Genomic DNA, 17,411 nt, shown 5'->3' on the forward strand with positions numbered 1-17,411 from the left:
AAAACATAAAAGGTTCACGGTTGGACAGGCCCAAACCGGAATACAAAGTAACATAATCTGTCGAGCTCAAAAGACGCAATCTTCAAAATAATTTTCAGCCCAACAATATATATATATATATACACTTTTCATATTATGGCAAATTCAAGAAAAAAACACAAAGTTTGAGCTCGTAAGCAGTAAGTAAAAATTTGAAGTATATGAAATGTTTTTTTAGTAAAAATAGTAATAAATAAACAAAAATCAATAATAATGTATTTTGATCATATTATATAATTACTTTTTAAATTTCCTTCGACAAATATACAACTAACACAACAAAAAAAAGGCACCTTTAGGGACAACAAAAAGCGTCGCTAATAGTCAAGAAAGTCGCCCCTAAAGGTATTAGGGACGACTTGTCGTCTCAATTGGGTCACCTCAAATACCTCGTAGCTAATACTCCAAAGTTGTCCCTAAAAGCGTCGTCTCTAATACTTATCGTCGCTAATAATATTCCGGCCACCGACCAGTATTATTCCGGCCAAATATTCCGGCTGGATGTGTCGTCGCTAATGCTTATGATCATCCCTAACGGTGTCGCCACTTATGATTGTTTATTTAGATAAAATTTATATTTTATATTAGTTTATAATATAAAAATACAGAATTTATAAAATTATAAAACATATAATTTAAAAATCTGAATTACATAAAACATCAAATAACATAAACAAAGTATATCACATTAACATCATCTAAATCTATAATAACATCATCCATAACATAAAAAATATATATTAATCGTCTTTCCCATCATCGTTTTCATCGTTGTTGTTGGTCGCATTGTCGACTTGCTTGCTAAATGAGCGCATAATATCTTCAATTACCGTCACAAACGTCGGGTTTTGTAGAAAAACATTAACATCCACATCCTACAAAGTAAGAATATAAGTTAAAATATATCATACTATAAAAACAAAATATTCTTACTTAATAGTCACCCTACAAAAGTTTTATGCAGTTCTTTTTTTCTATTATTCATACATATTATTTGTGAACAAAAAGTTGTTATTTAAAAATGTTGCACTGATGTTATCTTTTTTTCTATATACATACTTGCAATTATAACATCATATATACACTAAATTAATATACAATCAAACTTTGCTCAAAACAAATTTTCAAATGCACATACATACATACGTATACACTTACAAAATAGACATATACACATACCAATTCAATACCAAATACAAAATACCAATTATACATATACAAATACACATATACAAAATACCAAATAGACATATACACATTCCAAACATACCAAATAGACATACATATTCCAAACATACATATACATATACACATATAGACACGCATATATCAAACAATTTTTCTTGAAATACATTTTCAAATAGACAAAAACATATATCAAATTCCTTATACAAAATAAACTTGCAAACATATATCAAATTCATACATACACATATACACAAAAATTGAACGCAGCTGTGGTTGTAGAGCTGAAAACAGTGGAGCCAGTGGAGAAGTTCGTCGGAGACGGTGGATGTCGTCGGAGACAGTTGACATCGACGGAGATAGGCGGCAACAGTGGCATTGATGTGGTGGTTCTAAAAGTCAGAGATTAGAGAAATCTCCTTAAAACCACCAAAATCAACAAAATTAGAGAAGAAAGAAAGAGAAAGAGAAAGAGAAAGAGAAAAGACGGTGGAAATGAGAAAGGGAAACGCACCTTCACCGGTGGAGAAGTTCGTCGGAGACTGTGGCGAGCTGAGGTGGTGATAGTCGCCGGTGGAGCAACTGAAACCCGGTGAGAAGCTGCAAATCCCTCCGGCGGAAGAAGTGGGATGCACTGAAATTCGCCAGAAAATGCTTCCTAATTATCGCCGGAAAAAATGAGAGAGAAATGGAAACTGGAAATTAATCAGGTTCTGCGACCTGATGGGGAACAAAAGGTGGAACCCTGTAGGGGCGACACCTTTAGGGACGACTATGAATCATTAGAGACGACAAATCGGAGGGAAATTCACGCGTTCATATTTTCGCCACCTTTAGTGGCGACAGCGTCGTCACAAATGGTGTCGCAACTATTGGTGTGAACAGTAACTAACCCCATCCGTTGGATCAGGATGCAATTGTAGGGACAAAATTTGATCAGGAAACATTCACGTGGATCGCCAATCAAACCTTATTAGCGACGACGCGAGGCTTTAGCGACAACAAGAACGCTTATTGTCGAGTGTCGTCCCTAAAACTTCGTGTCATCCCTAATGGTGTTGTCCCTAAAGATTATATTTCTTGTTGTGTAAAAAGAAAATAGATTTCATTCCCCATATTCTTTATGTTGTGTCCTTCGATATATTTCCATAAAATAAAATTTTGCCATGTTTTTCAACATACCAATAGAGAATTTTAAAACATATTGTTTTTAATAAAAAAAATACAGTAGTTAGAATATATTATATTAATAGTACATACATGTGTTTTTTTTTCTTTATGAAAGAAACTTCATGCAAGGGCCGGTAGACCAATTAAATAGTGTTCAAGAATAAACTAACAAAGGGAAAATTTTATATTTAAAGGCATCTGCTCGGCATACTCATCCACCGCTCATTTCTTTCCCATCAAATCTATAGCAATTAGCAAGAACTTTTTGCTTATCCGGCCATCAAAAACCATGGCAAACGTTTCAGAATTTGTCTCCAGGTAAATCTTATGTTTTTTATAATAAAAACATGATATATATATATATATATATATATATATATATATATATATATATATATATATATATATATATATATATATATATATATATATATATATATATATATATGGGAAGTGTATATACCCTTAAAGGTATCATATGTATACATTGTAATTGTCTAATGTTATTACAATTCAACTTCTAACTTGATTTATTTCTAAAATTTTTATAAATTCCATATTTATCTTCCTCCTACATAATTTTCATTTTCAACTCCGATATATATAACCTAGTAGGTGTTCGGTAAAAGAAAATGATATAAAAAGAAAACAATAGTGAAATTTCAAAATTCTTAAAGTAAATCAAGTTAGGGTTGAAGTTTTATACAAATAAACCAATTAATTATAGTGGGTTTGGGTACCTAATCTTATATACCCTTAAAGGTATATTCACTTTTCCATATATATATATATATATATATATATATATATATATATATATATATATATATATATATAGCTCAATACATCATTATTATAATTATTATAATAATAATAACAATTATTATTATTAATAGTTACTACTAATTTGGTTTTATACATAATACGTACACATTCATATAAATAATAAATAGACATACATAAATAAATATGAGTAATGCGTGCAAAATTTAGTACCCCCTAAACAGTTAGTAATTGATATTTCTGCAAAAATTACTTAGATGTTGTATGACATTCAATAATATTTGGAAAGATGATACATACAGTCCCTCTACGGCAAGTTTTTATATTAAAAACTGTTCTTAAATAAATATAAAATCTTGTTTGCGAAATTTTAATTTAAAACGGTTCCAAAATTTTAAGCTCATATGATTTTGATCGGTTTTATTCATGGAATGTTTAAATAATGCTCGCAAGTCACAGGTGATTATTTCTAGTTATTTTTCGAATTCTGATAAGACCACCAATAAAATGTATATTCATCACAAATTACAAACTTATTAGTGAGATTCTTCGCAAAGCAATTAATCATAATTAAACAATAAACAAATATAGTAAATTCCAAAAACAAATATAGTAACCCAAAATTTATAAAATTTATAAAAGATAGAACTTCAAGATCTTTACATTTCACAATAAAAATAATGTAGAATAAAGTTCGATCGGTTTTCTAAATCTTTTTTAAGTTTAAAAGTAAAATAAGAATACGAGTAGAATCATTCAACTTTCATGGTAAGCAATTCACTATGAGAACGATTTTATTATCAACACTCATATAAACTTAGATCTAACGGTTGTTTAGATGGTTCTCAAGATATAATGGTCGACGCAAGGATGATAAAAACTATGCTTTTCATTAGATAGAATTTCGATGTAGGATCATCAAAACTATGTTGTACTCATATATCTGGATGCTTCATTTATATTTTTCTTTTCACAATTTAAAGAAATTAAACTAAGATTCTGAGTAATCCATGAACAATTCATTCTTGTAACGCTATTTAATTTTTCTTTAGGTTGTCAATGAAAGTAGCAGTTGTCACTGGTGGAGCTCAAGGAATCGGTGAGGCAACGACAAGACTATTCATAAAACATGGAGCCAAAGTCGTGATTGCTGATATCCAAGACGACTTAGGGCAAGCAGTTTGTAAAGATATTGGTCTTGACAGCGCTATGTTTGTCCATTGTGACGTGACTGTTGAATCAGATGTTGAAAATGTCATTAACATCACACTTGCCAAATATGGTAGGTTGGACATAATGGTCAACAATGCAGCCATTGTAGATGATGGAAAACTCAGTATTCTTGATAATGATATGTTAGATTTTGAAAGGGTTATGAGAGTAAACGTTACTGGTGTGTTCCTAGGCACCAAGCAAGCAGCTCGAGCCATGATCCCAGCTCGTAGAGGTAGCATTATTATGTTGGGAAGTGTGTCTGGGAGCATTGGAGGAATCATTTCTCATGCTTATTCGAGTTCAAAACATGCGCTTGTGGGTCTCACTAAGAATACAGCTGCCGAGCTTGGCCAATATGGGATTCGTGTTAATTGCTTATCACCTCATTTTATCCCTTCACCTATGGCTACAAATTATGTACAAGATCACCCTGATAAATACTCCAAAGTTTATACAAACCTCAAAGGGATCTTGCTGCGTATAGAAGATGTGGCAGAAGCTGCTCTTTTTCTAGCAAGCGATGAGGCCCGGTACATGAGCGGGCATAATCTAGTACTTGATGGAGGTTTTACTGTTATTAATCCAGCTTTTGGTCTATTTGCTCGAGCTTCCCCTATCGAGTAATTTTGATATCTGTAGAATTGTTCTATTTTGATTTGGTTTAAAGACGTCATGTTTGTACTTGTAAGGCTTCTCCTGTTTTACTGTAGCGCATTCCTCCTATATAAAATACAATAATTACCTATGGAAATCGTCTATCCTAATAAAAGAGTATAATTTATCCTACGTGCACTCTACGTATCAAAGTGAATTTCCGAAGTTACCCTTATCTATTATATACCTCATGCATTTTGTCTTCTTGGTCCGATTTAAGATTATCTTTTTTTTTAGTTTGAATTTGAACAACAATCCCAATAATCAAGGTATCAAATTATATTGATGATCGGTGAGCGGAAAAACCATCTCCTTCGTCCCGGCCGTTAAAACTCCCTCTTCTTTCAATCTCAGTCGTAATAACTCAAGAATTTCGGTTAATCGGAGGTTCAATCATTTTAAGTTCCTTCTACCCATGTTCCTCTTTCTTCTTCCACAAAGCACGGTTCTCTTCCACAGTTATGTAACTTCCCTTGCCGGTGGTTCTCTATATAAGAGTTCGATTTCATTCTAATTGCTTAAGTCGTTTCAACATTTGCTTCAATTGCTTAAGCCTAGGATAATATGGACCACAGATAAATTAAAAACGTTTTCCGTTCAAAGGAAATCTATCCAAGGTATGTTTTAATTCATGTTTTCACAAATTTCTAAGGTTTTTTTTTTATTTTTTTATTTTTTTTATTTTTTTTTATTTTTACATTTGAATTATAGTTTCGAAACTATGATAGTAGATTGAATCGTTAATTTGATTGTAATTTGATTGAATCGGAGCTCTGCACCCATGTGAAGCTATTTATAGGATGATCATCCTTAGAGATTCAATGGGAAATGAATGGTTGATTGTAATCTCTGTGATCAACGATGACTAGGAATCGACCAAACAGAAGGACGACACCCACCCATGTAGTTTGTTCAATTTTCCTTTCACTGTGATGATGTTCATGTCTTTTTTCCTATAAATATATGCAAACCAATTTACCCTTCACGATTTTGCTTCTTTGAGATTCGACATTACACGTAATTGATTTGGGGGTATTTACATATAGCTCGATTCTCATCTTCTTCCACTGTTCTCTTTGGATTCAGTTTTTGCAGGCAGAGTACCATCATACACCAACATTGTGACCAACATCAGTTATGCAATTGTTTGTTCTTGCACAATCTCTTCATTTCATTTTGCGGATTCCCACATTCTCACGGTATGGCTTCCCTTATCTCTAAAAATCATCCCCCAAGATCAACGATCTTTATCTCTATGTCCTTCAACACACACGTTTGCTCATTGTTTTCTAACTGGTTTGATTTGATTTGGTTGTTGGAGCTTTTCAAGCTTAATATTTACTAAATTTCTTCTTCTTAAATGATTTTATGTTATATCAATTATTTTTCAACATGGGTGTATTTCGATCGAGTTATAGAGGTTGCTAGGGGAGGATTTCATGGGAAGGACTCTAAAAATTTGATTCTAGAAGCTCTTAACATGCTCAAAGAAAGCGCACATAAAGTGTTTGTCGAAATGCCCAAGAGAAGGTAATATTTTTAATTTAGTTGGTTCTTGGTCATGTTTTAGTTACATTTTTCTAAAAAAAATTATAAGAGCCTCTTTTGTATTGGGTTATATTAGGTGTTTTAAATGTTTGGTAACTTCTAAAGAGGGATAGTTCTTCGTAAGGATCTCTCTATATCTTATAAACTGCCACTTTTTTGGATAATATATAAATTAAAAGGACTTGTCTTGCAGATGCATGAAACTATAGAAGAAATTAGAAATAATATTATTAATAGGTCAAAATTGTTTATGTTTTTTTAGCTTTTAAAACTTCATCAATTAATGATTAATGGTACAGGTAGTAGTAGAAGCACTAGAAATTGAAGCTCTTGATTTTTATGTGAGGCGAAGTCCAGTGCCTAATGCATATACTTTAGCTATTAATGGTAAAAACCCATTTGTTGTTGTTCATACAAGCCTTGTGGAGCTTCTTTCAAGAAAAGGGGAGTTTGGTTTTTGTTAATTATTATTGTTCTTGATTCTTTTTTACTTTTTCTTTTTTAATAAATTTTTTATTTCTTTCTTGATTATTGTAGGCTTCAATGAAGTATGCAGGTTCTCATGATAATTCCTCTGAGGTTAGTTCGTCCTTATTTTTCTTACTTATATGGACATTTTCATTAGTATTTTACAAAAAATATGATAATGTGGTAACTGACAAAAGATTGTAGCTTTTTTCCTATCTACAATGCACATTAAACAAAGTTTAACCACACATTGGTTACAAGTGAGATCTCTTTTTTCACAGTTGACAATGAGAAGAATGTTGGTATTGAACAATGTAAAAGAATTCAACATGTGTCAAACATATGCTATGCCTGAAGTTGTTTAAAACATATCAGTTGACTAGATCAATAACCGATCTTTGAAAACGCTTGGTTTTTTTGTCTTATGGTCCTTAGACAGTATTTTTATTTTTATTTTTTATTTTTTTATTTTATTTATTTATTTATTTTTTTTGAATTTGAAAGCTAGCAAGGCAATGCAATGCATAGGGATCCGAGGCCCAAACAGCTTCCTTAAAATCTCAGGTTATATAACAGATTTATAACATTTTCTTCAAGATACATTAAACTTTATATATTATTTTTCTCAAATATCAATGGCACCAATTTTCAACCTCATAAAATTTACATCAATATTAAAAAGTATAATAATAAATATCGTTATGTACCATAAACTTTGGTTACTTCGTTTTAACATATAGTTTGATTATTTGTAAAATAACTAAGATAAGCTAATTTTTGGATAAATCAATGGCATCAATATTCTATACCACATAGATTCATTATTATTATTTTTTTTTTATTTAGATGAAAATGGTTTAATGCAAGGATTAAAAATTTACTTTACTTGGTTTGTTTTCTATAACGTCAAACTGTCATTTTATTTTTTTTATTTGCAGTTATAAATGCATGACTGTATCACCATTTGTTTGACTGTGTGTATGATGAAATGTAATTGATAAACAAGTTAAATGTATGCATAAACAGTTAAACATTAATTGGAGAGATAAAATGTGATGCCTATTTAAGAAAAAAAAATAGAAGCTCAATGCTAAAGTTGGGTAAATTTTTCAAAGTAATAGGTATGATGAGGTTTCTTATATAGTCAGAAATAACAATGCACTACATTTCTATTTGATTTTTAGTTTTCATTAAATCATGCATTCAACATTAGACAAATGAAATTATGTTGCTAATTCTTTAATTTTTATTTCTAAAATCTAAGTTATGTTAATTTATCACCCGTGTAGTACATGGGTTTTAACCTGGTGCTCTAAATAAATGGAACATATTTGTATAGTATGTTCTCTATGGAAATTAATTATGTGCATGCCTTCCGTTTATTTGGTGTAGCTGTTCAATGTCTAAGTATTTAGGGGTTTTTTTAACCAAAATTGCTTTTAATTTGTATTTTGTAACACTTGGTGTCATATGTTCAATATATTAATACTTTATTTAAAGATAGTTATTTTCTTTTTATTCGTTATTTGATACCCATTCAAAATAATATTTTTTACCATAAAAACGAAAATTTCAATCTTAATTAAGCAATGATATCCTTGTTATTCAAAATAAATAGCTTCTAGTCGAGAGGAGTAATACGGAAGATGGAATTTATTGAGAATCAAGTACCTAAAACTATACTCTTCGTCACAAGTTCCGCCTACAGTTTCACTATTAGAAAACTGGTGCAATAGCTACAGCACATCCGTAGCTATAAGCGGATAGCTACGGAAAAATGCCTGTAGCATAATGGCCCGTAGGAAAATTATAACTACAGATTAGTTACGGAATAGCTACGGAGTAGCTACGGAAATAAATAGCTACGGATTTCCTACTCAATAGCTACGAAATTGAATAGCTACAGAATAGCTACGAAAGTTGATAGCTACGGAATAGCTACGGAAATGGATAGCTACGGAATAGCTATGGAAGTAAATAGTTACGGATTTTTTGTAGGTAATCCGTAGCTAATTACTTTTTATTTAAAAAAAACAATAAAAATTATAAAGAAATCCAGTTTTTTCTGTCCAAAATATTAAAAAAAACCCATTACATTAAACTTAAAATAATATTGAAATTCAACTACAAAACAAATATCATTATAATAAAACTAATAAACCTAAAAAAGTATCAAATACAAATACATGTTACTAATTAACATTGTCTAATGATAAACATGATAAACATAATAAGTGTCAACTACAAATGTTTAAATAGGTGCTTACAAAATAAAATTGAAATTTTTTTGATGGATTACTTCGCAAAGGAAGTATCAAACTAACAATGTACAAGCTTGCCTGAAAAATGTAAAAACAAGTATCAATTACTAATTGAAAGAATGTGCAACTGTTATTTAGTTACAATAAGTTAGTTATAATTTTCTTTTAGCATATAAAAGAAATCATATTATGCAAGCGATGTTAATAATAATGTGGGAATTATTTATCATGGTAACTAATATTCATACCATTCAAACTAATTTTAACACATGAATGCTAACAGATACAAAATATCATCTAACAAACAAACCATTTTTCCTAGTGTTCATAATAGTGAAAAATAGCATCTACAAACCATTTTTACTAATGTTAAATGATAAAAAAAAAAAACACCATTTCAATCCATCTAATCATCTATGCCTAATAAAGAAACATTCTGATTCATAAATATTAACTTTATAAAAACTAGAATTAATAAAGACTTGAATACACATAAAGAAATTAACGGACCTGGTAATGTGCTATTATCTAAACCAAGAGCCATTGTAGCTCCTCTTCTGTCAAAATTAAGGTTCCCCCAAAAGCAATACATGTGATCCCTTTTGATATTTTTCTCATTCGGGCATCCTACTTGCCTGCATGTGTTTTCTTTAAGTTCTAGAGTGAAATTTCATGAATCTTTCATGCCAACCTGTTTTTAGGAAGAACCAATGCTTAGGTTGTCAAACACCTTTGAAATTAGTCACCTTATACAAAATTTGACAATTTACTTTCAACAAAGTTTCTAAAAATAACAAGTTATAAAGTTCATGAAGATAATAGCAACATATTTGTGTTTTTACATAAATTTCAAGCTTCTAATCATGCTCATGATTACCATTAGATGCTATTTTACTCTAAATCCAGGTTTGACCAAAACAGAAAAGTCAATGTTACTATCGTTCATCATCTTCAACCTCAAGAAACTAGAATTGATTCATGTATTGAGGTTTCTAATGTCCTCAAAAGCTTCCATCCATAAGCAATTTTAGGATTTATCAACCAATTTCAACATGAAATCAACAATTCCAAACGAAACCGACGTTACCTTAGGTTTATAGAAATTACCTTCACATCTTGTGTTCACAAGCTGAAAATCATAACGATTGGGCTGTTTCTTCGTGTTTTTCCAGCCTCCACAACACCGAAATCGCAGCCATCACCAACGATAGCCATAGATGATGACGAACGAGCACGCCGAAGATGGGAGGTCAGAGGGTGTGCTGCGATGTGGAGTGAATGCGCCATTACATTCTTCAAATTAAAAAAAAAAAAAAAAAAAAAAAAAACTAGGTTTTACCTTTTTGGGAGAAGAAATCGAGCAAAGAGGGGTAATGACGGATGAGCTATGCTGCCGGAGAGGGAAGGAACGTCGGAAAATGGGTAAATGCGTCGGAGAAGGGACGAGAAGTGAGGGGGTTGGCGTTCACAGAAGACAAAAGGTGGGAAGACAGAAGCGAGGAGTCGATATGAAGGAAAGCGTAGGAGTCGATACATGGAGGTGGAGGCAGACAATAAAAAAATAAGAAACCCTAAACTGAAGAAGCCCAAAAAAAATGAAAAAAAGGGGTGCAGGACTCGAACTCGGGTAAATTGCATACAACACGAACGAGAACACCACTTGGCTGCAAATGCCACATCCATACTAATCTTGACCGGTAAACCTTTTAACCACTTCCATTACCGTTGTTATTATTATTATTATTATTATTATTATTATTATTATTATTATTATTATTATTATTATTATTATTATTATTCAGCTAATTATTATTATTATTATTATTATTATTATTATTATTATTATTATTATTATTCAGCTAATTATTATTATTATTATTATTATTATTATTATTATTATTCAGCTAATTATTATTATTATTATTATTATTATTATTATTATTATTATTATTATTATTATTATTATTATTCGAGTCTTAATTTTTTTTTAGATAAATTTTCTTACATATTTTAGACACGAACAGTTAACTTTCTAAAAAGTGTCAACTTTCTAAAACTGGATTTTTGATGCATTTTTTAATATAGCAACATAATCCAAATATCATCTAACAAATAAACCATTTTTCCCAGCCAAGGGCTCTGCTCCTTGGACACCGCCAGGGGCTGCCGCCCCTAGGACCCCGCTCCTAGGGGCGCTGCTCCCGGACCCCCGTTCATTTAGGGGCTTCTCCCCTAATTAACAATGTACTTTGAATATTGATAAACTTGAACATGTGTACACTTCTACACCATCATAACTTGTTCAATATTAAACAAGATCATTATTGGTCAACAATTTAATCATATTACACTTAAATAATATTTATGACATAAAATCACCAACAAACCTCCTCAATTTAAGTGTAATCCTGATTAAACTTAAAACAAAACATAAGCAACAACAAATTGATGCATAAATGATGATGATGATGATGACGATCACTATTGATAGTGTGATGGTGATGGTAGTGGTAGTGGTGGTGGTGATGGTGATGGTGATGGTGATGGTGATGATGGTGATGGTGATGGTGATGGTGATGGTGATGGTGATGGTGATGGTGGTGGTGGTGGTGGTGATGGTGATGGTGATGGTGATGGTGATAGTGATGGTGGTGATGGTGATGGTGGTGATGGTGATGGTGATGGTGGTGGTGTTGATGGTGATGATAATGATGATGGTGGTGATGGTGATGGTGGTGATGATAATGGTAGTGTGATGGTGATGATGGTGGTGATGGTGATGGTGGTGATGATAATGGTAGTGTGATGGTGATGATGATGATGATGATGATAATGATGATGGTTTGGTGATGATGATAATGATGGGTGGTGGTGATAATGATGATGGTGATGCTGGTGATTGTGATGATGATGCAGATGATGGTGATGGTGATGGTGATGATGGTGGTGATGGTGATGGTGGTGGTGGTGATGGTGGTGATGGTGATGGTGGTGATGGTAGTGATGGTGATGGTGATGGTGGTGGTGGTGATGGTGATGGTGTTGATGATGATGATGATGGTGGTGGTGATGGTAATAGTGATGATGGTGGTGATGGTGATAGTGATGGTGATGGTGATGGTGGTGATGGTGACGGTGGTGTGGTGACAGTGATAGTGATGATGGTGGTGGTGGTGATGGTGATGGTGATGGTGGTGGTGGTGATGGTGATAGTGATGATGGTGGTGATTGTGATGGTGATGGTGGTGATGGTGATGGTGGTGTGATGATGGTGGTGGTGATGGTGATGGTGATGGTGATGGTGATATTGATGGTGATGGTGATATTGATGGTGATGGTGATGATGGTGATGGTGATGGAGATGATGATGGTGGTGGTGGTGATGGTGGTGGTAGTGATGGTGATGGTGGTGTGATGATGGTGGTGGTGCTGATGATGGTGGTGTGATGGTGATGATGATTATAATGGTGGTGGTGATGATGATGATGATGGTGATGGTGATGATGATGATGATGGTGGTGATGATGATTATGATGATGATGGTGGTGGTGGTGGTGATGATGATGATGATGATGGTGATGGTGATGGTGATGGTGATGGTAGAGGTGATGGTGGTGGTGGTGATGGTAGTGGCGGTGGTGTTGGTGGTGATGGTGGTGGTGGTGGTGGTGATGGTGATGGTGATAGTGATGGTGATGGTGATGGTGATGTTGATGTTGATGTTTATATTGATGTTGATGGTAATGGTGATGGTGATGGTGGTGGTGATGGTGATGGTAGAGGTGATGGTGGTGGTGGTGGTGGTGATGATGATGATGGTGATGGTGATGGTGATGGTGATGATGGTGGTGGTGATGGTGATGATGGTGATGGTGATAGTGATGGTGATGACGGTGATGATGGTGGTGGTGGTTGTGGTGGTGATGGTGATGATGATGATGATGATGATGGTGGTGGTGGTGATGATGGTGATGATGATGATGGTGATGATGATGATGATAATGATGATGATGTTGATGTTGTTGATTATGACGATGTATATGAGTTTGTGAGATGTATGTGAACGTATTCATAAGCATTATAGTGTTAAACCACTAAACGAGCAATGGATGTCGTATGTATACACGCCTTTATAAATGATATTAATAGCTATAAATTGGTGAAAATATAGATAATCATGTATAATAGAGGTGTGAAAAAAATGGAGCGAAAAAAACGACGTTTGGTGCCCGAAAAATCAAAAATAAGAAAAATCCGTAGCTAATTAGCTACGGAAGAATTCTAACGGAAAGCATATTCCGTAGCTAATTTTTGATTTTTCGGGCACCAAACGTCGTTTTTTTCGCTCCATTTTTTTCACACCTCTATTATACATGATTATCTATATTTTCACCAATTTATAGATATTAATATCATTTATAAAGTCGTGTGCACATACGGGAATCAATGTTCGTTTAGTGGTTTAACACTATAATGCTTATGAATACATTCATATACATCTCACAAACACGTATACATACACATATACACATACACATATACCACAACTCATTCATGTATATAAATATATAAATACAAACATAATCCATCAGAAGTTGGTAAAAAGTATAGGTATTACAATGTTAAACTGTGAAACGAGTACTTGATCCCGAAAGAGCACACGACTTTATGAACGATATTAATCGCTCTAGGTTGGTGAAAATATAGATAATCATCTATAGTAGAGATGTGAAAAAACGAAGCGAAAAAAACGACGTTTGGTGCCCGAAAAATAAAAAATAAGAAAAATCCGTAGCTAATCGTAACTACTTAGCTACGAATTAGCTACGGAATTCTAACGGAAAGCATACTCCGTAGCTAATCCGTAGGTAAATAGTATCTGTAGGTATCCCGTAGCCATTCCGTAGCTAATTAGCTACGGATTAGCATCTATAGCTATTCCGTAGCTATTCCGTTACTAAATTAGGGCATCCCATTCTGTAGCTAATCCGTAGCAATTTTGTAGCTAATTAGCTACGGAAATTTTCCGTAGGAAACCCCATGTTTTCTAGTAGTGTTTGAAATGTGTGACTCCTTCGTATTTTGTACACCTTGCTTCATACTTATTCCACTCTTCTCGGCCTTTGATGATGGACAATATAATTTACTATGACTATATATTTTACATATGAAACATCCTCATCCCCTTTCGCATATGTTGCCATAGTGCATTATTTCTAAACATTTGTGACAAGTGACCTCTTCGGACTGTTTACTTTTCTCTTGTACTCTTCCCTTTTATGATGATACTTATTTTTCCCTCGTATTCACTTTCTTGCACTTGCTACTTTGTCATGCAGTCTTTTTGTTGTATTTGCTTGCACCTTCCGGTTATTTCTCATGCCTTGGAGCTCTTCTCTATGGGACAACATATAGCCACATAACCATAATCTTCACAAATAAACATTTTGTCTCATTAGTACACAAGTTGAAGTCACATCCCTTCCCTCCACACTTGAAACAAATCATGTCTTTGTTTTATCATAAGTCACTTCCATCATTTCTCTTGTTGCATTGGTTACTTTGCTCATCTTTGTCTTTATTTTCCAAGGTCTTCTTATATCTCCTAAATTTTCCATTAGCTCTGGTTGAAGTAGTCAATTCATCATTTGCTAATTGGAAACCCCTAACTAACTCATCAATAAATTTATCTACTTTTGTTTTTCATTTGGAATTAGTCTTTTCGCAAGACTTGTGAGTTTGAGTAACTTTGGGTTATATTCCACAATCGCCATCCCTTTTCCTTTTGTATGAGAAGATCTTCCTCTAATCTGAAATTTTCTCTCTCTAAACTTTTCCTTCAAATTTTCCAAAAAGTTGTTTCATGTTAACGCTATCTGCGATGTAGGTATTTGTGGTTTTTTTTAGTTCACTCCACCATTTTGATGCTTGGAATATTCAAGTTTAGTTACTGCGAACTTTACTTTTTCGTCATCCTTACCATGACATGCGCAAAAATGCATCTCCATTTCCCTAATCCATCTGTGTATTTCGATTGGATCAATGGCCTCATCACACGCCGGTGCATGACAATGGTTGAAATCTTTATGGACACATAATTTTTTAGAAATATCCTTTGGGTAGCTATTCATTCTTTGTATTTTCAGAGGATAACCCGAAATTCTTTTCACTTGTCTCATTCATCTTCAAAGTTAAATTTTCCTTAATTATCCTCTCCATTTCTTCGTCGATCTTTATTTCTTACATATTTAGCATTTATTTAAATATTTCTTACATCTCCTTTCCTTCACAAACAATTATACCTTGTAGTTTTCCTAACATATTTTCTTCTTGTTTTTAATCAATAAAACATGAATCTTATCCAACATAGTTGGTTCAGATTGTACTTTCACAGCCTCTTCAACTTCGTTCTCCTCTACAATTGAAGCTTGACTTTTAGTTCTAACCATTCTAAAATATCTATATGTTATTTCTTATATGATAATTAAAAAAATTAGAATTCTAGACACATAGGCTGCGTTTAGTTGCGGAAATATGGGCCGTTTTCCGGAAAAATTTTCCAAGAAAAATGAGAACTTTGAAATCGCGTTTAGTTCGTCTATTTTTCTAAATTTTTCACAGAAAATGAAAATTTTCAGTTTTCTAAAATTTCAAAAAAGTTGGAAAATTTTGGAAAACTGATAATAATTTTTTTCCATATTTTTCTAATTCAAAAAATTTTCTATAAACACACACCCACTCCACCCCATCCACCTCTACCTACCCCCACCCACCCACACACACACATACATACCCACCCCCACACACACCCACCCACCCACACACACAAACACCAACCCACAAACACACACACATACATACCCACACACACACACACACACCAACCCACGCACACATACATACCTACCCACACACACAAACACCCACACACAAACCCACACCTACCCCACCCTCACCTCACACACACCCACACATACACAAACCTACACCTACCCCCACAAACACACACTCGCACCCCCACCCACCCAACACCACCACGACAATCACCGACCTACCATCATCACCACCACCACCACTAACCCGTCACTAGCACCACCACCATCGTTGCCGCCACCATCACCACTGACACAATTACCGCCGACCCACTACCGTCACCGCCCCCACCCACACCCTACCACCGCTACCGTTTTTTAATATTGAAAACCGATAGAAAAATACACATCTAAACACATTTTCTAATTTTCTAAAACTGAAAATGAAAAATGAATAAGTTTTACTAAACGTGTTTTCTAAAATTTTCAATGAAAAATGAAAACGGAAAACGAAAATCGAAAAGGGAAAACAGAAAATGGAAAATGAAAATTGTTTTTCCGTAACTAAACGCAACCATAAAATCTCACTTTGGAATTTTTAACAAACAATTACCTCAAACTTGTAAATCCATATAGACAACTATAGTTTAAGTATAAGAACAATTCCTACTATCTAGTTCACTTAAGCACATGCTCTGAGATCAATTGTAACACCCAATGTTAAGGTAGTTTTAAAAAATAATTATAAAAACATGTGGCTTTATTTTAAAAAGTTTTAGAAACCAAAATATGTGGAAAATACAATCCCAATGTAGTTCAAAATACTTTAATAAAAATTGTTGCGAAATTAGGCCCTAAAGTCCCAAAACTATGTAATTTGTTTAAAAGAGCAAGTAAGTAATCAATTTAATAGCATCACATAGTTCAAATGTAACCATGGCCTTCGGAATATCCTTGCTACCTTCTAAGCAACACTAAGTTTTTAATCTGGGCACAAATCAAAATAAGTTAGGCAATTGAATGCATAGTGAAATACACGAGGTTGACTCATTTTATGTATATAGTGATGACAATCATTACACTCGAAATAAACTTCCAAAATCAATATAAAACCAACAAAATACCATAGGTTTTAATAAACCAAAGTGTATAGTACTAAAGACTCAAATATCCAAGATCTAGTAAATAATCAGAATCATTTCTATATTTGTGTTCATGTTAAGGTTTAGGATGTAGATGTGTCTTTTGGTCTCTTAGGTCCCTTATGCTAGAAGCT

General features: G+C 33.3%; 1 protein-coding gene and 1 long non-coding RNA gene across 2 annotated transcripts; one reads left to right on the forward strand and one right to left on the reverse strand.

Annotated features, from left to right (window-relative positions):
- Nucleotides 1-2,625: 2,625 nt before the first annotated feature.
- On the forward strand, nucleotides 2,626-5,110 carry LOC145038566 (secoisolariciresinol dehydrogenase-like). The gene is made up of 2 exons (XM_078986886.1): nucleotides 2,626-2,712; nucleotides 4,230-5,110. The coding sequence occupies exons 1-2, from the start codon at nucleotides 2,684-2,686 to the stop codon at nucleotides 5,014-5,016; spliced, it is 816 nt and encodes a 271-aa protein (XP_078843012.1). The 5' UTR covers nucleotides 2,626-2,683; the 3' UTR covers nucleotides 5,017-5,110.
- A 4,117-nt stretch (nucleotides 5,111-9,227) lies between these two features.
- Nucleotides 9,228-10,858, reverse strand: LOC145038567 (uncharacterized). Its single transcript, XR_013679435.1, has 4 exons — nucleotides 10,663-10,858; nucleotides 10,431-10,585; nucleotides 9,834-10,014; nucleotides 9,228-9,401 (listed from the first exon to the last, which is right to left on the reverse strand). It is a non-coding gene; the product is annotated as an uncharacterized LOC145038567 (long non-coding RNA).
- Between the last annotated feature and the right edge of the window lie 6,553 nt (nucleotides 10,859-17,411).

The sequence above is a fragment of the Lactuca saligna genome, chromosome 4 (genome assembly GCF_052625555.1).
Source record: "Lactuca saligna cultivar CGN05327 chromosome 4, ASM5262555v1, whole genome shotgun sequence".
In the NCBI taxonomy this organism is placed as follows: Eukaryota; Viridiplantae; Streptophyta; class Magnoliopsida; order Asterales; family Asteraceae; genus Lactuca; species Lactuca saligna.

Excerpts from the sequence above, each read along its gene's own strand:
- LOC145038566 (XM_078986886.1), top strand. The coding sequence starts at position 2,684 with ATGGCAAACGTTTCAGAATTTGTCTCCAG. Across the intron at positions 2,713-4,229 it reads GTTTCAGAATTTGTCTCCAG|GTTGTCAATGAAAGTAGCAG; the intron begins GTAAATCTTATG and ends ATTTTTCTTTAG.